This window comes from Camelus bactrianus, chromosome 12, assembly GCF_048773025.1.
Source record: "Camelus bactrianus isolate YW-2024 breed Bactrian camel chromosome 12, ASM4877302v1, whole genome shotgun sequence".
Taxonomy (NCBI): Eukaryota; Metazoa; Chordata; class Mammalia; order Artiodactyla; family Camelidae; genus Camelus; species Camelus bactrianus.
In genome coordinates, this window is record NC_133550.1 from 26,324,779 (window position 1) to 26,351,619 (window position 26,841).

General features: G+C 38.9%; 1 protein-coding gene across 5 annotated transcripts in view; it reads left to right on the forward strand.

Annotated features, from left to right (window-relative positions):
- MSRB3 (methionine sulfoxide reductase B3) overlaps nt 1–26,553 on the forward strand; it is a 151,036-nt gene extending 124,483 nt beyond the window's left edge. For all 5 annotated transcript variants that reach the window (XM_074375081.1, XM_010970509.3, XM_074375083.1 and 2 more), the window contains 2 exons: nt 14,975–15,072; nt 23,343–26,553. In XM_074375081.1, the coding sequence (XP_074231182.1) occupies nt 14,975–15,072; nt 23,343–23,507 (263 nt within the window). In that variant the 3' untranslated portion in view covers nt 23,508–26,553. The remainder of the gene's footprint in view (nt 1–14,974; nt 15,073–23,342) is intronic.
- The last annotated feature ends 288 nt before the right edge of the window (nt 26,554–26,841 follow it).

A 26,841-nucleotide genomic window follows, 5' to 3' on the forward strand; every position in this document is an offset into this window, starting at 1 on the left:
ACTTGCCTTTCCTGATATAAGAACATGCTATAAAGCCACCATAATAAAATTGTATTTGCATAGAAATATACAAGTAGATCAGTGGAACAGACTTGAGAATTTATAAATAGATATCAGTTAAACATGGTATTTAAACTCGGTCAAGAATAAACAGTTAAAAAATTGTTGATGGTTCGCTCTTCCTTATGAAAGAAAAGTAAAATTGAAATATTATCCCATATACTGAAAGAAATCACAAATGGATTAAGCTCTAAGTGCAAAACAAAAGTCCTGCACGGAATATAGGATACTATGTGTGTAGTCCAGAGGCAGGGAGCCCTTCTTAACCAAGACGAGGATCCCAGAAAGTGCAAAAGAAAGGATTAGACATATTTGACTGACCAAATCATAAACAGAGTCAATACAGAAGCAACAGACACAGAAGAATAATTACAATGAAAAGGCCAATAATTAATATCTACAATATACAAAAAACTGTTGCCAGCTGTGTAGAAAAACAACAGCAGCAAATAACCTCACAGATAAAAGGGCAAAAATGTGAAGATACAAGTCCCAGAAAAGCAAATAGCAAACAAACATTAAGAGCTGTCTGTCTTACAGATAGCCAGTGAAATACAAATTTTGCTTTAATGAGCTACCGACAATAATTAACTGGAAAAATTTTAAAGCTGTAACACTTATTGTTGGTGGAGGTTATGTATTCAACTGTATTTGTTATAGAAGCCCATCTAGAAATATCCATGAAAATACATTTACCCTTTGACGTAGCAATCCTATTCCTAAGAATCCATCCCATAAGAAGAAAAATTCTACCAGATGTAGTAGTGTATGTGCAAGGTTGTCATTGCAGTATATTTCATAGAGGAAAAACCATTGGAAACAGTGTCATTGTCATTTGGGGGATGGTTGCAAAATGGAATATTATGTAGCTACTAGAACATGTATGTTTACGTGTATGTAGATACTTATGATTTTGTAAGGCTATAAGAACATGTGGTAGAACCCTTATTAGGTTATTAACTTAGGTTTCCTGCAGTATAAGGAAAGGGGCCAAGAAAACAGAGAAAAAAAGTTTGCACTTAAAATACATAGGATATATTCACATTTATTCATTTGTATATGGTTAATAAATGTGTACAGGACATATTTAAAAAATAAATAGGAGATAAGCAACAAAATATTAAAACAGTAATAACATTAAGATATCTTGGAGGCCAGAAATCCAGGGCAATACCTGGAACTGAGCAAAAAGTTGGGATTAATTGAGAAGTAAAAATTATTTGTGTGGGAGAGCCATTATAAATAAAAATAAACAAAAATAAAAACTGGTGATTATCAAAGAGCTATTATACTGTTTCTTGATTTATACCTCAAGTCAAAGAAGGTGATTTTTAAAAATCTTCTCTATAGCACCAGACCTTAGTAAAATTTCCCCTAAGGGAGTTTTCTAATATGGGAAATGTAGTTAAAATTGATTTTTACCTAGCCTCTAAGACCATGATGTTGGCCATTATTCAATAATGCTTGGTTGAGACTTTAATAGGACATGGTTGAGTGCTTTATGTCAAAGGATGCTGACTACACCTTCGAAAATATTATGCTACCCAAACTGGAAAAGATCAAGGAAATTACATAGGTGCCCATGACATACTACCAAGAGGTAGTAATTCGTGGAATGCTGTACTGTGGAATAGTGACAAAAGACACAATAAATGCTTGAGAGGTGATCTTAGTCAAAACTGTCTGAAATATATGCATTGATTTATTGTGATATCATTTTCTCAATTTCTGTTAAAACTTTCTTTAGCTTCGGTTTGGTTTGCTTATTCAAAAAATATTTATTTAATACCTGCTCAGCACTAAGTAGCCACGTCTTGCATCTGCACCTTGCGTCTTTTACAGCTGGTTTAGTGAGGTAGGACTTAAATATTACTGCACAGCTGACAATGATATATCAACCTATAGCCCATATGTTTGGACCTTTATGGAATTTTATTTGTTTGTTTTTTTGTCATGATGGTCCAGTGCCAAATTAAAATATGTGTACATATATTCTCTTTAGCCAAATTCATTTATCTGAAGTTCAACTTTCTTTATGTGATGACATCTAATTTTTAATGCATTAAACCTGTCAGTGGTCAGAATGAAAACCATTGAGGCTTTCAAGTTGCAAAGGCCACTTGTGCCCATGGCTCTTGCTTGATACAGGACCTTGGCTCCATGGAGTAGATTAGTTTCAGCTCTCGGAGGTACTCATAGTGCTGTTGATATGTGGGATGTGATAAGTGGGTTACTTTCATAGAGGTCCTTAGAACATAGGTAGGGGTTTTAAATGGAGAGAAAATTGCCAAAATCTTCAATAAACATTAGTAAGTGACCTAGAGACTCTATAATTAATTCTGTAACAAGGACTTTTGTGACTGTGTGTTTTAAAACCAAAGCAAGGATTATTTTTAAATCCCAGATTTCCAGAGTAACAAGAATGTATATAGAAAATTCATTCAACCAAAATGTGTTAAATGCCAAGCATTCTTCTAGGAGCACTGAATGCACTGGGAACAAAACAATTATCTCTGCCCACGTGGAGCTTACATTCTAATTGGGGGAATATAGCCAAGAAACCAACAATCCGGAAACACCCATTACAAACAGTAGGTTGTAGCATATTGGAACATGATTAAATACATGAAAAAGAAGAGCTCTGAGTAACGGGTACTGAGTATTGGCACAAGATTTCTTTAATGGATTTTTTTTTAAGTGAATAGTTGTCAGAGTGTGCCTTGATTTGATATAGTTTGCTACATGTTTTTTGATGTAACTTATTTAAAAATTTTAATGTATCAGGGAATGTGCAGTGTTTGATAAGTTGCTTCAACTTTGAAATGTGTCTGCTACAAAGGAAAAATCATCTTTCATCATGTAAACAACTCTAAGAGATCATTTTGTTCTGTATTATTTGTGTTTAATAGCTTTTCTGAGCAATCTGTTCTGGTTCAACATATTTTTTCAAGATGGGCTGTCAGAAATTTAAATTGTAGTAGGTGAACTAAGTTTTGATGTGTCATAAAAAGGTGATGTAGAGCAGTAAAGGATCATAGATTTTTGGAAACAAGGAAATATTTTATTTCAGATTGTGGTAACTAAAAGTATATAATAGAATAAAGATCTAAAGCCTATTCAGAAGTTTAGAGAGGTTAGTTAGAGAAAAATATCAGGGGAAAATTTAGAAAAGCAAAAGAATTTCAAGACTTAACCCCCTCTTAGAAGTAATCTTACATTTTTATCAAGCTCATATATTTGAGAGGAATTATTCTGAAATTTTTGATAAGTATCCAACTACAAAATGTAAGTGATAGTTTGACAGTCCCAAAAGATGCTGTGTAGTGTGAATAGACCTAATTCAGGACTGCAGTTGAATGGAACATTATTTCACTTTTGGTCTGGATTGCATGTCGCTGAGAATAGGATCTGTATTTCTTTGAATTTCCCCATTCTATATCCCTCCTGGAATTCTTAAGGTCAGTTAAGCAGTAAATAATCTTCACTCAGCAAGTAACCCAAATCACCGTTTTCCTGTTCGATGTAGCTAATAAATTCTAAGCTAACTCTAAACTCTTTGTGAAGCTTCCTAATGGATGCTTCACTGGACTGAAGAGCTTTTGGAAGCAAAATAAAATAATCATCTAAAGTTGAATGTTTTTGGATCAAGGTTATTAGGTCAACACTAAATTTAAAACCTTTTTGAGAGACAATTTTTAATGGCACTTAGAAATTATGGCTAAAGGTCAGGCCGCTACATGTGATGTTGCTCAGATCCTTTGATGCTAAATGTCTACAACTGACTTATGTGTACGATATATTTTTTAAAACATTAACTGTGATTTAAAGTAGCAAGAGACAGTGTTCAAGCCAGGGAAAATAAAGTCCCTCTCCCGAATTTTTTCTTGTTGTTGAAATGGTTTGATTTAGTCATTTTATTGAACCTGAAAAAAGTTATTAATAGCTGCCTCTACAAAGGGAAGTAGGGAAGCTTTTTCCTGTCAATTCCTGCTTAGGAGTTTCTGAGATATTTTGAGACTGTAAGAAAACTGCAGATGAAATCCACACCAATTAGGGGTCTTGTGTGTTTGGAACCATTTAAAAATGCTGTGCAGGGCTCAAAGGAATTAGTAAAGCCTGCTGCAGAACAGCTACATTATTAATCTCCAAAGAATAGATACCAGATGTTCACACTGCCCAAAGTACACCTCAGTGTTCTTGACAGGTTTTTGTCGCATTGTCCTTTCACAGATGCAAATGTCTGAACTCCTCATGGGTGATAAGGCTATGTGGTTTCTACATATGAAATTATTAATAATCAGTTTGAAGAAATGCACTATTTTTGATAGGCAGGAAAATAATCTTATATTAAATTTGATATCTGTGAAAAATCGCCTAAAGCAAAATAGTAGAAATTCTTCATCTATTTTTTCTTTTTTTTTTGGTTCAGCCTAGTGATAGGCATGTCCAAACTAAGTGATAATCTTTTAATTCAGTCCAACTTTGTTGTTAAATAATGAATTATGTTATGGTATTTTCTTTATTAATTCATTCATTTGACAAACATTTCCATGAGCTACATGTTTAGGGAAAATAGTAAAGAAAGCAATCATGGTCTCAGGGAGCTTAGTGAAAAAAGGAGATGTTAATAAAAAAAACTACCCACATAAATAAGTAATCACAAACCGTGATACATACATGCTTTGCAGAAAAAGTACTGGGTGCTGTGAACGTATTTGACAGTGGAACCTGACCTGGAATTAAAGCTCTGGGTTTCTTAATTCATCCATATTTAGTGAGCACCTACTTGTGCCAAAAAGCCAAACAGATTACTGTGGTTGTTTAAAACTTACTCTCATGACTCTCAGTTTGGTAGACCAAAAGATATTAGGAAGAAAACAACAGCAAACTTCATAATAAACTAAAGATAAAAAAGATTCCAGGGATGGAATTTTATTTTAGTCTTTTTGTCTTTCTTCAAATGTAGTTTCTGTCAGTGTCCTAAAGGAGCATTTGAATAATGCTTAAGATTTTTTTAGCATGTCTGAGTATTTTTCATATCACTCATTTTATTGCGAAAACTCCATTCAAAAAGTAATATTGTAACATTTTAAACATTTCAGAAAACAGAGAAAGGTGGGATACATAAGAGGGACCGCCAGAAACCAAATATTTTAGCACAAACATCATTAAGCTTTCTGCTAGCCATCAACCCAGTTTACCTTTCTTCTCTGCCAGGCTTTGTAAAGAGGAGTCTGCATTCACTCTCTCCACATACGCTTTTCAACCCAACAGAGTTCAGCTTCTGTCATCATCTCATTGAAATAGCTCTTCCTAAAGTCCCCTAGACCTCCTAATTGTTGAATTCGGCAGTCTCCTCTCAGATTTTACATGATGCCCTTTCTGTGGATTTAGGTCACTGCTGTCGCCCTCCAACCTTAAACAATTTTCTATTATCTGACTCTGTCTTGGTTCCCTTGTCCTCCTCCTATTTCTTGGAATGCCCTCTTCTGTTTTCCTTAGCCAACTCATTCTTCTGCTCACCTTTTAAATCCCTGTCTGGTTTTCCACTGCCATTAGATTCGCCTCCTACAGATCCTCATCCATAACCTTGCTGTCTTCTATGCTCTGCTGACTCTCACATCTGTATCTTTAGCCAGGGTCTCACTTCTGAGCCCACATATCCCTCTGCCTCCTAGATAGTTCCACACTAGACTGGTTTTATTGTTTTCCCTGAAAACATACAAGGAGCATGATCCAGCTGGTCATACAGGCTGGAAACCTAGTCATGATCTGACCCTACCCTTTTCCTTCACTCCCCAGCAGGCCCCACAATCAGTGAATTGTGCTCCCTTAATCTCTCTACAGTTTCTCCCCTGATCCCCAGCCCCACTGCAGTTGTCCAGTTGTCTTCATTTGGAGCTTCATCACTTCTGTTCCTGCACATGGTCTTCACCTGGTGGATCTACTTTCATCCTCTCTTATCCCTCACCCTCTAGCCTGCTTTCAGAGCCATCCTCCTAAAACACAAATCTGATCATGTTACGAGTCTGCTTAAAAGCTTCTAAGTGGCCCCCATCATCATGCCATTCAAAATGTCCCTGCCAGTGGTGCCACTGCCCTTTAGAACTATTGGGTTACTCAACAACAAGGTGGAAAAGCAAGGTAACTAGTAACCAAAATAAATTAATGCTTGAATAGTACATGGCACTTAAATTTTATTAGCATTAATTATCTTCATGAATGTTTAGAGTCTATATACCTATGCTAATTTTTATATATATTCTAAACTCCTTGCCTTTCAAGGGAAGTGTTTTAATTATCATTTTTATTTGAGGTACTGCTTCTTAAAGCTGAATGAAGCATGGGGAGAATGTTTGCCAAAACCAATGATTTTATTTTTGTCATAATTACTTTTAAACCATTTTCTTGACTGGCAGAGTTCACTTCTTAAGACTATCGCTTGTTTGCAGTAATGGAATCATGTCATCAGCGTACAGAGGGATACTTGTCCTTATATTTGTAATGGCAGGAGAGCAGAAATACAATAAATTCTCAAACCATATCAAGCAAATATAAAGTGGAAAAGTTGTCTAAAAAATTTCTTTCCACCAAATCAGTCATGGAGGAGACGATCCTGACCTGCCTTGGTTCTAACTCAGACGGCATCGCTGATGTCATGACGTGACAGCTAATCTCATACAGTTAGCCCACGATCATGTTTTAGCCAGAGTCAGATCTGAGCCAGTTATAGCTGCTAAACCTTATTGATTTTGATGTTTTTATCAGTAAGGAAAAAATAATATAATTATTGTGGTTAGTAGAAATATTATGCTGCCTGAAACCTGTTGCTTCTTCCCATAGAATATTAGATCAAGACTCCAAAATCTGCAGTTCATTAAAAAGAAATCTCAGCTTCTTGTTCAAGATGATAGACTGAGCATACATGTTTGTTTTCTTCTCTCGCAAGAGACCCCTTTAAAGTGAGAATAAGAAAAAGAAGGAAGAGGAGGAGGAGTAAAAGAAGGCGAAGAAATCCACTGCAAAGAGAATTAGACCAGGGGAGGGGGTCTTGAGCAGACAAGAGATTTTAACCCATTTTTCCAAGGAAGAAAAGGGTGGAAATGCGTTAGTGGGTACTACTGATTAAAGAAAGATACAGCCCCCAAGATGTACGAGAGTTGTTGCGGAGATGCCCAGCAGAATTATAAAGAGACTCAGGGTGCAGAATTGTCAAGAGCCTAGTGGGGGACTGACAACAAGGTGTTTAGCTGAGAGGCTAAGAGCACCTACACCAGTTTTACATTTTCCTGACTTTCATGTTTAGAATGACAGACCATCAGTTAGCTGCATAAAAACAACAAACAAACAAACCCTGAAGACTGCTCTCTTAAGATACTGAACAGCCTGTCTGGGAGAATTGGGGCTGCTATGGAGGTGTTGCACTCCAGAGTGAAACCATTCCTCAGTCGAGTATTCAGGGAACCCTAGGACAAACCCTTGCCCATCAGCAAATGATGACTGTGTTCCCAGAGCTCCCGGTCAGCTTTTCTGTTCAGAGTTAAGACTAGTGAGGAAACAAACCTGTACTGTACCTGAAAGCAGAGGAAGCCTACGTCAGCTCATAGAATAACTCTCCTAGACCTCCATTCTTTAACAGAAATATCCAATCAAAGAACACCGTAGACATACAAAGAAAACCAAGAGCACAGAAGACAAAAAACCAAGATAAAGCGAACAGTTGCCCCAGAGGAAGCAGAGATACTTTAGAGAGTAGAAAAACTAAAATATAGCATCTCTCTAATTCATATTCTCAGAGATATTTGAAATATTTCATTTATAAAATAAGAAGATGGTGCTGTTTAAAAATACAAAAACAAACAAACAAAATAACTTGAAGCCAGGACTAATGTGAAAAAATAAGTTGCCAAAAGATACCTATGTTTTGACATCAGTTATATAAATTATTAAATATTTAAAACATTGTATATTGTTTGTGGACATATACAAGTAGAAAATGAATCAAAACAAGTGTGGGAGTGGTACATAAACAATTATCTTTGGGGCACCCGGATTTTGGAGTAGGGGAGACAGATCTGGCTGGCTGTTATTTTATTTGTTAGAAAAAGAGAAAAACTGAAGCAAGTGTTTTTTAAAAGTTACTATCTGTCAAATCTGGATAGTTAATATCTGTTAAATCATGGTTGCCTATTATATGCTGTATACTTTTGCATATATTTGAAATATTTGTAATTAAAAATTCAAAAATTAAAATGTTGAATTACAGAAAAATTTTGTATAATTGTATAATAAAGTCATAGTCTAAATAAAAAGCAAAAGAAAACAAGACATGCCTTTTAACATGTGATGCAGTATAAAAAAAAGGAAAATCTGTTTGATTGTAGGCTTCCTGGGATTGTAATTGGACTGTTGGAGAAGGAAATATAACCCCAGCACTCTTTAGCTCTTAGTGAGCAATGTGTATGCAGCCATAATAATATAAAGGCTTTTTACCAGTTTTCAACTCTTAGAATCAGTCTATAAAAAAGCATAGAAGATTGGGCATTGGAATGGGAGGAAAGAATGGGTCCAGGGAGGATCAGGGCCACTGAGATGGTTTACAGAGGGAGAGCCAAATGGTATTAAGCTGCAGGATAGTCATGCATTCAATCATCAGACAGTTTTTTGCAACATCTCTTATGTCGAAGGCAGTGTTTTAGGTGACTGGCAATACAGTGGTGAACAAAACAAACTTGTTGGTCTTACTAGTTAAGAGGCAGATGTTACCAAACAAGGTTTTAAGAGAATTAAAAGTAATACAACTATCAAAAATTGGAAGCGGGGAGGAGGAAAGATTAGTGTACGTATGAATGCTAAATCTTCATCATTCACAAGAGAAAATCAATTTATAATGTCCAAACAGCACCATCCAATTGTGGAAATGTTTTATATCTGCGGAAATGATGGTGGAAATATTATATATCCGTATCTGTGTTGTCCAGTACAGTAGCCATTAACTACACGTAACTGTTGAGAATTTAGAATGTGGCTAGTGTGACTAAGGAGCTGAAATTTTAATTTTATTTCATTAATTTAAATTTAAATTGTGACATGTGGCTGGTAGCACTGTATTGGACAGCACAGATTTAAGGTGAAGGAATCAAGAGATAACAGCATATGTGTATTTTTTAGAATTAAATGGAAAACCTGTTAAACGTGGTTTTCTGCAGGGATAAGAACTGAAAAAGAACATTTCACTGAGTCATGTACTGTTTGGTTTTCTACTACATGCATGTATTTGGTTGATTACTACTTAAACTTTTGGGTCTTTGAGGGAGAATAGAGAATCTTCCTCTTAAAAATGAGATAAAAGTTATACTTGACATGTCAACTGAAATGAATAATTGGACAAGAATCAGAGCTCTAAGATTCAAACAGTTCTTGTTAGCAGGATTCTCCGTAGAGAGTTTTGTTATTTGGCTTGAGATAGCTAATAAGATGAATTGTGGTCAGGGGATGTAATAGATTCTGGCTTCAGAAAAACTGAAAGCTACAAATTTTGAAGTATGGTGTTAGAATCATAGAGCTATGAGAATTGCTATCCACACAAAAATATAGAGCAGCAGATCTCTAGCTTGTCTCACAGAAACCATGCTCAAGTATATATCATCATTATTAAACCATCAGCCAACTCCAAGTGGCTTTTGATGTGCTCAAACTTATTTTGCATTTGAAGATAACAAAATATTTGTAGTTACATTTCAATTCAATGACTTCTTGGTCATGGGTAGTTTCTGTTATGTTCTACTGATGGGTCATAGAGCTAATTTTCTGAGGTTTCTAATTTTTATCTGGGAGCTGGGGGAGGCGGCGGGAGCAGAAGCTGCATAGCCGTCCTTGTTAAATTAAAAGTAAGGGAATGAGGGTGACTTTTTCTAAACATGGTACAGATGGAATTGGCGTCAGGTTGTTTATAATCTATTGCTAGTTTTAACAGTTTGTGTTGAGGACTTTTGGCAGGGGGAGGTAATACTTTTGTTGATTGATTGATTGATTGATTTTATTGGTGGTACTGGGAATCAAACCCAGGACCTCCTGCATGCTCAGCATGCACGCTGCCACTGAGCTATCCCCTCCCCCTGTGTTGAAGACCTTTGAAAGGAAGGAGGAAAAGGTTGGGACAGAGAGCTGAGAAAGTTCTTCTCAGGAGGCAGTTGGAGTGAAAGAAACATTTTACGTTTGTGCACAGAACACTACTTTTGGAGAGCTGTGTCACTATAAAAAAACTGGGTTCAAGTTGACTCAGAGTAGCTTTATTAAGCTAATTATGAGTGAGAAGGGAAAATTCTTTCTACTGCAATCCAAAAAAATCCATTCCGGTGTAGATGGTAGCCAGCACCAAGAATCTACTGTTAATAAACTGGACTCCTTACTCTTATATTTGAGACGTAAATGAACATATCTTGGATTTGCTTCCCATTCTACCAGCTGTATTAAGTTATGTCTGCAGATTAACACAGACTGACGGTTGGATAAAACTGAAGCAGAACTGCCATATATTACAAGTGCTGGCTGGCGACAGTCGTAGTGCCTATAGTCATTTGCTAGCTAGAGATGAGAATTCTTTGAGAGGAGAGCCTATTTATTAAATATAAGATATTCTTGATAATAATAGGCTAATATCTAAAAAGTGCAGTTTATATTCTTGGAAATAAAATGATAATTGGCCCATATCCAACTTCATCAAATAGAAACAAAGGGATGTATTGGGGCTGGGGGAAGTCAACTCTGTTTACACAGGTTTTCATAAGACTTTTCTTTTAAAAAGTGTATGGAATGTATCCAAAACAAATAATGTTTTGTTAGATGAGAAGACCAAAAGGGAAATCCTAGAGAAAGGAGGATGGATGATCTTTCTTTAATGTCAAAACTGACAAAGACACATCCCCCCCCCAACTTTTGCTCAAGATAATTTTCTCAACAAGACCCAGATTGTTTCAGTCTTTGCCTATCACCCTTTGAAGCACTTTCCTTATTATTAGGAGTGGGGGCAGGGTTTCCTTTGAGGATTTTTACAGCAGTGAAGAGTTCCTCCTTTAAATACTTTCACATGATGAGAGAATTCCACTTTCAAAGTGCTGTCATCATTGTGGCTTCTCTGCCGTAAGACAGTTTATTCTTGGGTGAAGGTCCTTCTTAGTTTGATTGTCAATAGTGCTCACCTTTCTGGTGGATTCTCTTTCTGTAGAGCTTTGCTTTTTCTGAGAGACTTAGCAAAAGAGCTCAACATTCTCTTTTGTTAACCTGATTGATGAAATTGACTTTTTTTTTTTTAAATGTGTTCCATCACATGCAGTTATAGACTTCGGCATGGCTCTTCTTGTCAATCTCCAGCAATTGAAACTTGGGTCACCTAGCCAATACTCCATCTTGAAAACTGCATTTCTTCTACAGTGCAAAGAGACACTGTGAATTTTGGGGTGTTTCTTTTCTCTTCCAATGTTTAAATAATACCGTGGTAAACAACACATAAACTATTCAAGTGTCAACAGTTTTCCCAGAAACATTGAAATCTTTTGAGAATCTCTACTCCATGTCACTTTACATTACCCTGCTCAACTCTTGAATGTAGTCTTCTGGAAAATTCTATGTTTAATTCATGGAAGCAAAATATATAGCTGTATGGTTTAATAGCTCATTTGAAAGAAATTCCCTCTCTTCCCCAAAATTTTTAGTAGGCAATGAATCACAATTATTATGAAAGAATTAGAATTTAGAAACCCCAAACAGAATTGAGAGTTTTCTCACTATTATTGCCTAAGGGTGAGCTTCTAAGTCTTTGTGGTTTTTATATAGATGAATAAAAATTTATCTATGTCCCAAACTAGATTACATCATTTACATCACTACTCTTGGACTTTTCCCTTTGAAAGGTGGTCTTTAGAAGGTGAGAGAATCCGTATTGTTTAGGATACATTCCTTATCTGCTTTCACCTAGAGGCTCCTAAGAGCAACAGTGTAACTATCAACTAATCCAGACTGACAGTAAACATATTTCTTAAAACCTGCAACTTCCTTCCTGCTAGAGTGTTCAAGTGATCGACCTTTCATTGAGGAAGAAAGTGGAACATAAGAAGAGAGCCCTAGACTGAATCAGAATGCTCAGAGTCTAGTTTTGGCTCTGCCACTTCCTGCCTAAGTAACGTTGACATGCAACTTATCCTTCTGCTCCCCCATCCCTCTCCTCACCCCCCAAAACACCATGCTAAAGTGAGTGACCTAGATGGTCATCATGCATTTTTGCCATCCTAAATAAATAATAAGGCTACTTCACCTGCATAGAGAGGCTTAATTAGAGTGATTGAGCCAAATTGGAGAGTCCAGTGAGAAATGAGCATTGATATTTCTTAATCTGGTTTGTAAAGAAGGAGTATGATTATATTCTTTCTCCTGTGGGACTCTGTTGTGTACTATAATTATTCGTCTTGATTTCTTATTTAAGGCTGATTGAAAATCAGTTTAATAAACATCTGAGCTGTGCCTTTATGCTATTCACTATGGTAGGCAGTGAGTATGTGCAAGTCAGTGCCTTCAAAGTGCTCGCTGCCTAAGCAGGGAAGAAAGCATGAAAATAAAAAAATCACAAAACTAGTATGGTAAGTAGAACAAGATGCAGAGGTAGCATGGGAAATTTATGTATTTACCAGTACTTCTTTTATTATATTTTAAATTAAAGTATAGTCAATTACAGTGTATCAATTTCTGGTGTACAGCACAATGTCCCAGTCATGTATGTACATACATATTCTTTTTCATTAAAGGTTATTACAAAATATTGAATATTTTCTGTGCTATACAGAATAAACTTGTTTTTTAAATTTATTTTTATATACAGCAGGTAACATTTGCAAATCTCAAACTCCCAAATTTATCCCTTCATACTCTCTTTCCCCAGTAACCATAAGATTGTTTATTATGTCTGTGAGTCTATTTCTGTTTTGTAGATGAATTCATAGTGTCCTTTTTTTTCCTTTTCTTTTTAGAGTCTACATATGATGATATCATATGGTATTTTTCTTTCTCTTTCTGGCTCACTTCACTTAGAATGACAACCTCTAGGTCCATCCATATTGCTGCAAATGGCATTATTTTATTCTTTTTTATGGCTGAGTAGTATTCCATTGTACAAATATACCACAACTTCTTTATCTGGTCATCTGTCCATAGACATTTAGGTTGCTTCCATGTCTTGGCTATTGTATATAGTGCTGCTGTGAACATTGTGGTGCATGCCTCTGTACCTGTTTTAAATTTTAGAAATAGGAAAATGTGTGTGTGGTAGAGGGAGGGAGGTGTTTTACGGTAAATTTTTTAAAAATTAAAAACTCCTAAGTGTTTACCTGTTTAGTATTGAATCATATATGTCCCCTCATAGTATTAGTTGCTATAAACTATAGTTAAATGAGTTATGACATGGAGGTTTAAAAGAAAAAGAATGTTCTTTTTCTTTTCATAGGTCAATTATTTTTCAGTGTCCTAAAACATCACCATTAAACTTTTCTTTAACAATTGACACTTCTGTCATTGAACAAAGAAAAACATCTACATGTGTCAAGTAATGACTAAAAACCAAACACTGTAGCCTAAAATATATTCAGATACTCTTTGGGATTTAGATAATGGGGAGAAACGGATTTTCTTAAGGATACTGATGTTTCTTAGCATAAATAATTTTTGTGGAATATTATGATATATCTACAAAGTAAGGGTTTTCCTAGTGATTGTAGCAATGTTGAATTCAAATCAAGGAATTGGAAAATATTTAAGCCCTGGGTATTAAATCTGGCACTGTGAAAGCGATTCTGTTGCATAGTTGGGGATGGGGAGCTTGGGGGCATTTAGTATAAAACCTTGGCCTGAGCTAATTTATTTGAAACCGGAAATTATATTGTTGAAATTTGCATTCTGTTTTCTTTCAATAGATGTACTAACACAAAGCACCATATGTTTTTTTAAGGGCTTCCTCCTTTCTACAGGAATAAATTTGGCTTCTGAAAAAGAAAAAAAAAATTGCGTAAGAAATTCAGCAACAGTGCACCTCTTTCATCGTTTGGGTTCATCTCAATAACTCCAGACATATTTTCTGGAAACATGTAAAAACATACCCATAAGTACTGAACGTAAAACCTGACTGTACACCTGTAAACATGTTTGCAGTCTTATGGTCCACTTACCCCTGAGTTTCTGGAATCTGTGTGCATATTTTAAAAATCACTAGAATAAATGAAAATTGGAACAAGAAATTATTTGAGAGAAAGTGCTACCTGGAGATGCCTGAGGAACACTGTTCTGACTCGCTTTATGAAGTGAGTGAGCTCTTGCCCATCAATGCTTTCTGGATTACCTCTGTCTTAAGAAATTAGGTTAAGATGGAAACAACACAATATTTTTAAAATGCTTTATTCATCCAAACTAAGTACTGAAAAAGCACGGTTCCTAAAGAGGCTTGGAATAGTTGAGAAGTTAACAACCAGACCAATTGGATTGTATTTTGGAAAATGTCACACTGAAAGACTTATAAAGCTTTAGGACCATGCCCGGTGAGTCTGAAGGTAAGAGGGAGAAGAAAAAGTGGTGAGAGAGACCTTTTTAAGTTCAGGGATGCTCTGAAAAACTACCGGATGGTCTAAGAGAGTTTCATGCAACATAAAATCTCAATGCAACTGTAATCTGAATATGAGGAAAAGGTTATTTTTAAAAAATAGTTGCACTCTTGCAAAATATATTACTGTTTTTTTCAGGTTGAAAAAGTTAAGCATGATCTATATACTAAGGACTTCCATCCTGTGCTGAGTATTGTTTTTAAAATTGCATTCTAACCCACGGCTGTGTATCTCTCTCCTCTCTTTTGGTTCTTGCACCTGCTCTGCCCCAGGCTGGCCATCATTCCACGACGTGATCAGTTCTGACGCAGTCACATTCACAGACGACTTTTCCTACGGGATGCACAGGGTGGAAACCAGCTGCTCTCAGGTCAGTTACCCCCACCTGAAAACACAAAATGCTGCTCATTCCGCATTACAAACACTTTCAAGACTCCTGGTTGTGCTAAATATAGCAACTAAGGCCCAGTGACCCATCACAAAAGGAACAGACAAGCACAGTGCAGTCTCTATCAATCAAGCCCTAATGATATCGCAGTCTTAAGGAGTGTAGCAAGTCCAATTAAATGTCAGTCATTGGCTTCAACACTGTTAAACAAAATCGTTAGTAGGAAAAATCATCTTTAGTTGACTCAGCACAGTGGGGAATGGGCTATTCTTAAGGCATGTGAAGATTTCATTATGTGGCCTTACATAATCTGATGTTTAGATAATCCCCCTCTCCCTGCAGTTCTGTGTACCTGTTGCTTGGTCCTAATACCTCTGCTGGTAATGATCCAAACACGATCGACAAAGACCCCGGAAACAGCTTTCCTCGGGTGGATGTGAGGAGGGAGGTTGGAGAGAGGCAGAAGGAAGAGGAAGTTCAGTGGCAGGCTGTGGGAGGGCAGAGAGGGACTGTGTGACAAGGGCCCTCCTTCTCTACTCCTAGAAATAGCCCTATCCTCACTTCCAGGGATGTGCTAATTAGTTCTTTCCACTCTGTTCTAACCAAATTAGTGCTGGAGCTAAGGGGAAAAAATGAACCCGTGTTGAGGAGGAAGCCAAAATACAGTTAATCTGTCATCCCAATGAAGAGATTGAGCTGTGGGCTTTTGTACCTACACTCAGAGATACAGCCAGAACCTTGTGCACCGAATTAGAGCAACTGCATGTTCCATTTTAGAGTAGGTTGTCTTCTAACATGCTTTAAATAAGTGACACGTGAGGTCTGGGTGCTGTGGCACTGAAACTCACCGGTACCACGGAGTGCTGTGTTGGGGGATGTCTTTTGCACATACCAGCGGTAAAGGCGGCACCGTCGGGCAGCTGTGATAGCCAAGGGACTGCCCGGGGGCCTCCCTCAGCATTCTTCTACCTGCCCTTTACCCCCTCCATCGGGCCCAAGAGTTCAGGGAGTAGGTGGCATATTTACTACCAAGTAGGGAGGGAGATTGGTTTGAACCTAACCATCTGATGAATTTCTGCTTTCTTTTCTTTTATTTCTTTCTTTTTTTAAAAAATAAGGCTGGCAAGTTAATTTTTTCTAAGTATGAGGACCACTCTCGCCCTTGAAAAGCAGACTTTATATTTTACGTCACATTTTCAGTTCACTCTTGTTCCTCAGATATGAGTCTGAGCAAGATAGTGGTACTTTTTGATTGTGGGTCTCACCCCCAGAGATTCTAATTTAATTTGTCTGGGTAGAGACTGAACATCAGAATTCTTAAAAGCCCCCCTAGTTAGCGTCCACAATAACCTAGTGAGCAGACACTGTTATTCTCTCTCATTTTGCAGTTGAGGAAACTGAGGCATAAGGAGTGCAATTACACTTGGGTGAATTTATATAGATTTAAGTGGCAGAACTGAGACGTGAATTTGGGCATTTAGCTCCAGAGTTCTTTACAGTTTTCAGGTGGATAGATAGGTAGGTAGGTAGGTAGACAGATTGATAGATAGATGCACCATAAGGAGTCATACTGAAATAAGAAAAAAACAAAACCCCCCAAATCCTGTGATCCTCCAACAGTTAGTTTAATTCAGTTCAGTTTTGGATTCAATTGAATATTTATTGATTTTTTTTTATAACTGCCACAAAAACAAATTGTGAATATCTACCCAGTAATCTAAAATGTTTGAGAAAAGAGCAACTGGGTATGATGGCACATAGTAATTTGTAACTTAGGTACATAGTACTTGGTAAACGTCTCTTAAGGCTAATGGTTGTTTCTTTCTTCTTTTAAGCTGCATTAAGTGCTGTTACATGACTGCAACTTTCCTTTTCATTCAGAACCCACTTTCAAACATTGAATTCTATGAAAACCAAATAAAAAAGACACAGAAAAAATGGGGCCCAAGATAGTAACTTTCTTTAAGGCCCTTCTCTCTCACGTCTTTGTGATTGATTCTTCACATTCACAGTGAGAACACGCTTCCCCCTTTCTCTGCGCCAGCCACTAAGGTAACATCACAGGAGTCAAGAAAAGGCCGTTAGGAAGGTGTCCTGCGGTGACCAAAGAGAGATGAAACCCACATGGTGTGCCCATATCAGGCAACGTTCATAAAAACTACCGCGCTAACCCAGGCACAGCTCTTGGCCCTTTGGTTAAAGGCCTAGATGACTGTTAGGATCCTGTGGTCCTTTCCTAACTGTTGGGTGAAGAACGGACACTGACTGACCTATTCCTTTTGGGCTTCTTTTTTCACCACCTTTAGTTCTCACATTTATGAAGTATTTGACCATTTCTTAAATAAAAGTCTTAAAGAGAAGAGGGAGAGAAATTTGCTCCATTAGCGTACGTGTGAAAATACATTCTTCGAGAGGTAAATACCACGCAGAAAATAATTGGGTTCCAGCCCCCAAGAATATGTTTGGTGGACTTGTCCCCGTGTGGACGGAGCAGACGTGTCTGGCACTCAGTGCAGCGGCTAACAGCTCACTAAACTGAAGTATGCTGGGCATCTTCCCTTTCAGTGTCTTTGGCTTTTGATTTGTGTGTTTGACACAGACATTTATTTTCCTTTTGTTTTACGTTTTTCTTTAGTTTTCTCTTTTCCATTTTCTCTTTCACCCTTTTTATCTTGACTTGGAAAAAAAAACTGATTTAATGGTTTCCATACTCTTTAGAGTAACCACTCTTTAGGAAGTATTTGACTTCCTAGTTTCTCATTCTTAACACTATTTTTCATCATCAGTTTATATTCTTTTACCTTCTATTCTTTCAGTTTATGTAGTCTCTTCTCTTACTTCTACTTGCAACTTCTTCCATCTTTTTTTTTTTTTAACTTTTCGACGGTGACATGGTATGGGGAACTTCTCTGATTTGGTCCTCATTCTAAAATTCTTATTTTATTGTGAATTCACCTGGCTTGTCCATTCTCTGGACTAAATTGCATCAAAGGGGTTTGTGTTATGAAGAATCTGTGAGGATCTCAGAGGCGTTCTCCGTTGGACATGTTATGTGGAGTGCTTCTTTCCTCGTGGTGAAGATGGAGCATCTGAACACGAGGACCCTTTTACTGCCAACTTACACAAATCAGCTAAGCTTCTGTGCATGAAACCATAGATTCAACTTGCCTGCCTGGCAACATGGCGATATTTTTTTGATCTGTGGGTCTCTAATTCTTGCTTTAGTACTTAGGATTCTCCTTCCTTCTCCTCCTCCTCTCCCCCACCCCTCTTTCTCCTCCTGTCCCCTCATTCTCCTTCATTGTGACATACATCACACCGTGCAGTGAATTAGGCCTCATATTTGGGGAGAAGTTGTAAACACATTGGGAGCCATACCCATCACCTCTTTATACTACATTGTAGTTTTTCCAGGTGCCCGGTGACTTTTTAGGTAGTAATATTTTAGTAAAATTTTATTGAGAAAGTTAAGATTTATTCAGTACTGTAATCATCTTTCAGAGGAATATTGTAGTCAAGTCCTAAAAGAATTGCTGTGTAAAAACCCTAGCTCACCACCCGATGTGTAAGTGAACAGCACAGGAGACAAGCAGGAGTGGTGGCAGTTCTTCACTGCCTTCATCAGGATTCCTGCCTGTGGAGGAAATAGGTTACCCTGCTACATTCTGATTTTTGTTGGAACTGTATTTGTTTTCTTTTCCTCTTCTACCTACTGAGTTGAGGAATTACATTCCAGTTATCTCTTCCAAAGAGGATCTTTGTCCTAAGTTTGCCCACTTGGGTGGGTATATGTATCTTTCCTCTGACTGTAGCAATTTCCCAACAACTTTCAGTTATAAAGACTTTTCCTTAATTTTATTTAATTTACATTTTTTTAGTTAGTGATAAAATACATCGCTTCTATTCCAGTTTCACTGACTACTATGAATAAATTATTTGACAGTTTCTCCCTAATCCTCCAACCCCAGCCTGTTAAGTAACACTTTGTCAGGAGTTTAAATTCAGTGCAAAGAGGTAAGATGTGCATGGTTTAAGCTGTAGTTCAGCGAAGGAAAGTCCCTCCTGGAAATACCTGGGCAATTTTTCCTTCTTTAGATCAAAATTTATATCTGCAGCTAATGGGAGGCCAGTAAATCACTTAACTTTTTGTAATAATCTTTAAGGAAGCCATCAGAACCCTGAGTTTACCCAAGTTGGAGTCTATTTATGACCTCAGCTATTGCTGTTTGAATCTGTGGTAGAGGCCCTTAAGTTTGTTTTAGATCATTATTGATTTGTTTGAAGTCAGCCAAATCAATGGAGAGGTAAATATCCACCAATGCAAAGTATTTTTCAAGAGTTAAGCAGTTTTTGGTAAAACCCCAAACCTTATTAATCTTTTGCAGATGACAAGTCATATATTGCTGATGATTAAAGATGTCCATGTGTTACAAGGGGGGTTCAGACTCGCAGCCCATCTCTCTTTTTCTTGATCTTTCAGTAAAATCATAATGCTAAACTGATGACTTCACAATCATTTCCTTGGCAAAAGATTAATATCACCAGTGCAGAGGAAAAGAGCCCTACTTAATACACAAGTGTCTTTAATAACAGTGGGAGAAAACAGGATCCTACTGGCAAAGTAAATTGCTTTTCTCCTTGAAACTCTTTTCTCTTTCCCATCCTGCCCCATATGCCCAAGTGTAAAAGCCCTGCTTTGAAACTGCTTCATCTTGTAGATCAAACACTTAAGAGAAAATAACAATAACAAACCCTAAAACATCCTAGGAATAGCTGGGAGAAAACCCTCTAGGACAGTTGGAAATACATCAGTGCAGAAATACGTAACCGTGTTGAATGCACTATTTTGTTTCTTACGCACACAATTGAGAATCGCAGTCAGATTTTAAGGAATTATGTTAAATTTGATGCTCAATCACTTTTTTTGGGTGGGGGAGTCCTTTCCCTTGGTTCTCTGCAGGTTCTTTAGTTTGCTAGCTTTTGTGAAGGGGTGGCTTGGGTGATAAAGGATTCTGGTGGAAATTTAAACTTTTTCTTTTGAACAATTACCTCATGCTTCTTCAGAATGAGAGCTAGAATATTTGATCACAGTTTGTATTTTGCCTGTAAAAGAAATACATAACCATTTTTAAACAACTTTTAAAATGCACACCTAAGATTCTACCCTGAAATAAATCATTAACAGCAGGTTTCAAAGATTTCTTCATGGGGCAACCAGTTTGTTTCAGTTACAACAAGGTGTGCCGAGAGATCCCAACACATTGCCAGTTGGCTGGGGCCAGGGAGGCAGAGCTCGCAGGCAGCTAAAGAAACAATGCATCACTGACAACTTTCATTCATCATCCCAGCCTTCCGCCGGGCTAGAAGCTGGAAAGAATGGGCTCCATGTGCGTTCCCCTCAGGGAGGAGCTTTCAGGGCTTGTGCACTTTTAAAATGAACGGGGTAGCAGTATTTTACAGGAGACTGGGTGTACTTGGAGGGGGAGCAGAAATGCTGCCCTGAGGTTAGGCTTCCCTCAGACCAACGGCCTTGCAACTTTGCAGGCAGCGCAGTGGGCATGTATGTGGTGGCACAGATGTAAATGAACACCTTGCTGTGTCTTGAAATGTTGCTCCTCCCTCACTTATGTGAGCCTGGTGTGACTCTCCCAGAACACCTTGTGCAAGCATGATGGAGCTATCACTGTTGTTTTTAGGGGACCCACACCCACACTGAGGATTTCCCTATCCCATCACCAACCCACATAGTTGTTTGCAAAGGATTTTTGTTGCCTTTTTTCCACTATAATGTCTCTTCTTCACCCCCCTCCCTTTTTCTTTGGCCTGAATTAGGGACATCCAGCATCTGTGTTTTTCTTTCTGTTTAACCAAAAGTCTAGTTTCAGATTTAGCACATGAAACTCCAGACTGAGAACCAAGTCAGTTCAACAGATTAAGTTACTCTAATTTGGATTTTTAAAAAAATTGTTGAGAAACGAATACCACTAAGTGGCTTCAAGCATACCATTACTCTGCTTTATTTTGGGAGTAAGGTAAACAAATAGAACTGTTTTCTAAATATGCTTGAGATGATTAATAAATGCAATATCATTTATTTTTGCCCAGATAGCTGTATTCTCTCATTAAAAAAAAACAAACCAAATGCCTGTCTGAGGCTTTTATGTGAAAACTCTACCTCTCAGATGCCAAGTGATCAAAGTGCCGGAGCTGCACGTGAGATCAGTCATTGTGCACACGCACTGGTCACCGAGCGCACCAGTTCCTGCGGGCCTGCACGCTGACCGTTTTGGCAGGCACACATAAGTGTTTTCCTGTGTCCATTGGGTAAGCCTGTGTATTTTTACTGGTGCATCTTAGCTGCTGATGCCTGAAAATTTGGCCTCAATTGTTTATAGAAAGGAAAAGCAATCTGAGCTGTCAGCCTTGATATTACCTAAACCTGCATAAAATGTGGTAAAATAATGCAAGATTTGTTTTTTAGGCCTGTTTCATATTTTCCAGGCAATAGATCAAATCAGTTCAGGGTTCATTTTTAGTGAGTTTAATAAGCTGACACAGTGTGTTGGCAGTAAAATAAGAATGCACTTTTAACATGGAAGTGCCACGTAGTCAAAGCGACTATTTGAGCTGTTTATTAACGACTAGAGAACTCGTGAGGGTTGAGTTTAGCACTTTCAGTGGGGAAACCGAGATTCTAGTTCTCTCCGTTGTAATGAGCACCATCCCTCACTTCTCTCGCATCATCTCCATCTGGTATGGAGGGGCAGAACCCCCCCCAATTCCTACCCTATTTCCCCACAATTTGTAAGTGTTTCATACACCAAACAAGCACAGTAAGAAGAATTAATAAGTAATTTATATGCCACCTCTTTCATGTTCTCCCCTAAGTCTTGACGAGGAACGCTCTCCCCAACATATCCGCCCCTTCGCTTCCTTCAGGTTCTTATCCCAGAGTCACCCAGGAAACCACCGCCGACCACCTCACCTAAAATGTCAGCTCCCAAACCTCACTCACTGCGTATCCCTCCTTTTTTTTTTTTTGCTCCTTAGCATTTATTTCCACCTATGATACTTTGCAGTTCCTTATTTCCTTTGTATGTGTGTCTCCCCCACTAGAATGTAAGCTCTGTGAGGCCACTGCCTAGATCTCCAGAGTCTGGGACAGTGCCTGGCATGTAGCAGGTGCTCCATAAATATTGCAAAATGAATGAATGGGGGTCATTTGCCCGAAGTTTTGGTTTCTTCATCACACGATGAACAATGTGTTTTCACAGCCTGTTTGAATGTGGTGCACTAATGTCCCCATATCCTTCACCGCTGTCCCTGCAGAGGAAGGGTGGGAGATAGCTATGTGAGCTGTGCTGCTGTCCCCTGGGGCTGTCCCCTACAGCAAACTCCTCGGTGCAGGGCTCTGTTCAGTGAGCCAGCCTTCTTGGAGACACTTTCTCTGGGCTGGATTTCTCTCAAACACCAGCATAACTAACCATCCCTTCTTCTGCTTCTGTCTGGATTATCTGCCTCTCCTCCTTCCCCAGCTTTTTGGACAGTCAGTAGCATGGATTGAGCTCGACAGCTTATTCCTTCTCCACGCGATCCAGTCTGTGTGGGTAAAGGAGCCCGCATGGCACTCCGCCTACTGGAAGTCAAAAAAAAAAACGTTGCATGGACTAGTGACATTCTCATTTGCCACACCGCAGTCCTGGTGACCGTGACATAAATCTACTGAGCCTTGAGTTGCTTTGCTGGGTTCCAAGAACATCCAATGCTTGTCTGATGCTAAGTTTTACTGCCCATGAAAGCAAACATCACCTCCGTCATGGCCAGTTAAACAGTATCTTATACAGTGGACTTCTGCATATCTGAAACCGACCCATCCAAAGGCAAAAGCAGTGCCAGGGGGAAAGATTTTATTCTGCCATGTTTCTTACAAGGGGAGATCAAGGGTCAACTCAATTCATAAAATTACTGCAGTCATTTTTCAGCTGGCTGAGTGGCTTCACAGATCAAAAAATACAGTGGCTCCTAGGTGATTTCTGATATGCACAATTCTGGTGTATTTTATTCTCAGCATGTGGTGCAAAGCCTGCCAGAAGCCATCATTGCAGCTATTGACAGGCGGATTAGAAATCATCCGCGATGGTTTCCATCATTTCTCTACAGGCTGGCCCATCCATTTAAGCTGCGGAATGCGGGTTCCCCTCAAAGCCTGCTTTGTGCGCACTGTTGGCTTACATTTTGCTCGTCTCTTTCAGTGTGGGGCTCACCTCGGGCACATTTTTGACGACGGACCTCGTCCTACCGGCAAAAGATACTGCATAAATTCGGCTTCCTTGTCTTTCACGCCTGCAGATAGCAGCGGCGCCGAGGGAGGCAGCGCATTGGGCAGCCCGGCCCAGGCAGACAAAACGGAGCTGTAGAGGGACGGAAAGTGATGGCAGCAAGTGTGCTTAGTGCCCAGCTTTATGAAAGCAAATTCAGTGTCGCCTATCTCAGATGTATTTTTTCAAAAATAGAAGGGCAGTTTTATGCTATTAATATTTTTCTTCTTTTGCTTAAACAGAGGCCCTGGCCATCAATGCATTTTGGTATTGACTAGATCGGGAACAGTTTATAACTTTGGTGAACCTCGGAGATAGCTTTGTGAAACTTCCTCACAAGCCACTTAAGTACCGTTTGGCATTATTCTCTTCGTCCACATAGCTTCTTTTGATATATATATATTTCTTTCTCCTTGCTGAAGAGGCAGAAGGTGCTAGGTCTTCAAACATGAAAATCCAGGTCTCCTCTGCAATGCAGAGACCAGGGCTCGGAATGCAGGGTGTTGAGACCTGCAAGACACATGGCCTGGAGGCATTTGTGCAGATCCACCTAAGATAAGGATGGAGTGATATCTTATGAGACTTCTCTGCCTTGTGGGAAGTTTGAGCTAAGGTCATTTATTCTCACTAAAAGGGTGTGAAGGTCTAAAGTCTTTCCTTATATTAAATTGTTGCCAGACCTGAGAGGGCGCACTGAGCGTTGTGGCAGAGAAGTAAACATTACCTCATGGTTAGGCCTTTATTTTATTTTTCATTGAAAACAGTGGAATGTAAGGCGACTGTAAAGTATCGAGCCCCTTTTTGTCCAAAGTTCACAAAGAAGAACACCTGCCGATGCCTTTTATAAGTCTGTCCCTCCACTCTAACGCCAGCTGCAGCTGGAAGAGCGTTTGGTGAATTCCCTGTGTGTAATAAAATATTGGGTACAACCCGCTTCATCAAGGCGGCAGAAGTATGAGAGAGCAGAGAAGGCCGAGGAGGACGCCGCGGGTCCTTAGACATCCCGCGCTCTGCAGAAGAGCTGACAAGATACTGCAAGTAACAAACAGAGCACAAAGGGAAGGGGCGGGAGGACCTTGTGCGCAGGGTCAGGTGACCTCTGGAAGGATGTTGGTGGTTAAAACAGAAACAGCCAGGAGCTCAAGTCCCACCCTTGACACTAATCTGCTGCGTGACCAGGGACAAGCTGTCTAGCCTCTTCATGCCTGTTCGTTATGTATACACTTGGACTTACAATATTTGTGAAATAATTGACACTCTCAGGGGAAAATTGCTATATTGCTATACAGTTAAGATCAGTGTTGTAGAATTAAACTGATCTGGTTCTAATTGCCTCAGAGGCCAAAGCCCAGGCATTTGAAATGGAAAGAAGCAGAGAGGAGGCTGACTTAGCTGACTGGTATGGAAACAGGTGGGCCAAGAGCCAGAAATTTTTCTTTGTAGCAATATGGCTAGTTTTAACTCTAGGAAGCTCAGCTCGACTGCCATGAAACATTTAGTCTGGTGGGATGGATGTCATTGTGCACTGCAAGGTTTTCATAGCTCTGAGCAGTGCTGACACACTGCAGCCAGGTGTGAAGGTACGGTTTGTGACTGATGTATATTGTGTTTGTAGCCTTGAATGCTCATCCTGAGATGTAGTGTTTTTTTAAATAATATTTTTGTAAATCTTTGAAAGCTTATAAAAATGGACATCTTTCCCTATAAGCACCAAGACAAAAAAAAAAAAAAAAAAAAAAAAAGAGGGACACTCGACAATTTTAAAGAAATAATGAGAAACTAAAATGGAAAGTTGTGACCAATCAAAATGTCAGTGTGGTCATGTCCATATCCTTCTATGTCTCTACAAACACCTCCTGATGAGGTCCTGGCATCCTGGTGACGCTTCATTGTCAGGTGGCTACATGCAGCTTAGGGATTCCAGATGCATTATGCTCTTCCTCCCTCGGCTCCCAGATGTCTCACCTCAGGCGCTGGGGTCACTCTGCAATGGGCAGGTGTCAGCCCCTCTAGAAAAGAGATGGAAAATTTAAGACCCTTGAAGCCTCAACATTCAGACTATCCTAGAAGTCTTTCCCGACCTCACGGAGCGAGTCCCAACGTTTCCCAGCGACCCAAGGATCCCTAAAGAAGTGGGTCTCCCAGGATGGTCCTGTCACAGCATGCAGTCCGTCCCTCACAGGCTCACACAGCACATCTCACATGGCTCCAGCTCTGTGTGGCAGCCTGCCCCGCTGGACGCTAGCCACAGTGTTGGGTAGACAAGGAAGATAACGAGGGCCTTCTCCTGCTCCCCAGAGACTCTGGATTCTCATTGTTCCTCCAGTTTTATCGTAGGGCTTAACATGCCCCTCAAAAAGCTCCTCTTCTAATGCTTCATATATGTTTCAAGGAAAGCCAGTTTTTCTTCTACCACATTTTCCAGCGTCAACTTTAAGAAAAATGCAACATCCATCGAAGAAAGAAAGTGGGGTGTATGCATGTGGTTTAATTTCAGATTGCTTTTGAGTTTAAGTGGTATCAAATTTCAGTATACTTCTGTCTTATGTTAAAGAAATATATTACTAAAACGTAAGTGAGCAATAATGTCAGCTGCCGAGCACTAGATTTATTTTTGCAGGATATGGAGTGCAATGAACTGAGTCAATACGGCGAGGTGTATGTGATCTGTGGGAGTTATGCCATTTAACATAGGAAATGCATGGGACTTTCCCTCTCTGCACTCCAGCCCTCGCTGTACCATTAGGAGATGCAGGTTTCTTTGGTGGTGTGTAAAAAGTACATCCATACACTCACGTAGACTGGATCTGAAGAACGCAATAGTATATATTGTGTTAGAGGACAGTTCTGTGTGTTTAAACTTTTCGTAGATGCATTTAACTTCTTAATACAAATAATATAGCGAGTTGAAAGCCTTTCCATGTTAACTGAATTGAAAATGCCTTGCTTTAAATATGGAATAGGATGAAAGGGACTATCATTTGTTCTGAAGGTCGAATACTATTTTTGCCTTAGATAGCTTTGTAATAACTTTTCTCCAAGCAATTCAAGACTTTTGAAAAATGACATGAAATTTTCATCAAAAACCCTTTTCCTATGTTTATTGTATACAGAAATTATGCAATAAAATCTCTTTCTAAAAATGTTTTCTTCTCTGATTCCTGAATCCCTTTCTTATTTTTAGCTCAGATGCACGGACTGCCTGCTAGAGTTTGTCGTGGGCCGCTCTGTTTATCTGCTTACCCAGCTGATGTGTCTGTGGTTCATATAGCGGGCCTTTTATCCGACGTGGCCTTTATGAGCTAGGGATCTGACAGTCGGGTCTCGTCCGACTCTCCATACCCCAGGCCCCGGGAGAGGCCTCCAGGGATGTGAAAGATTGGAGGGAAGGGAAACATTTACAGAATTACTGAGGCTTCACCTCACCTCAGCA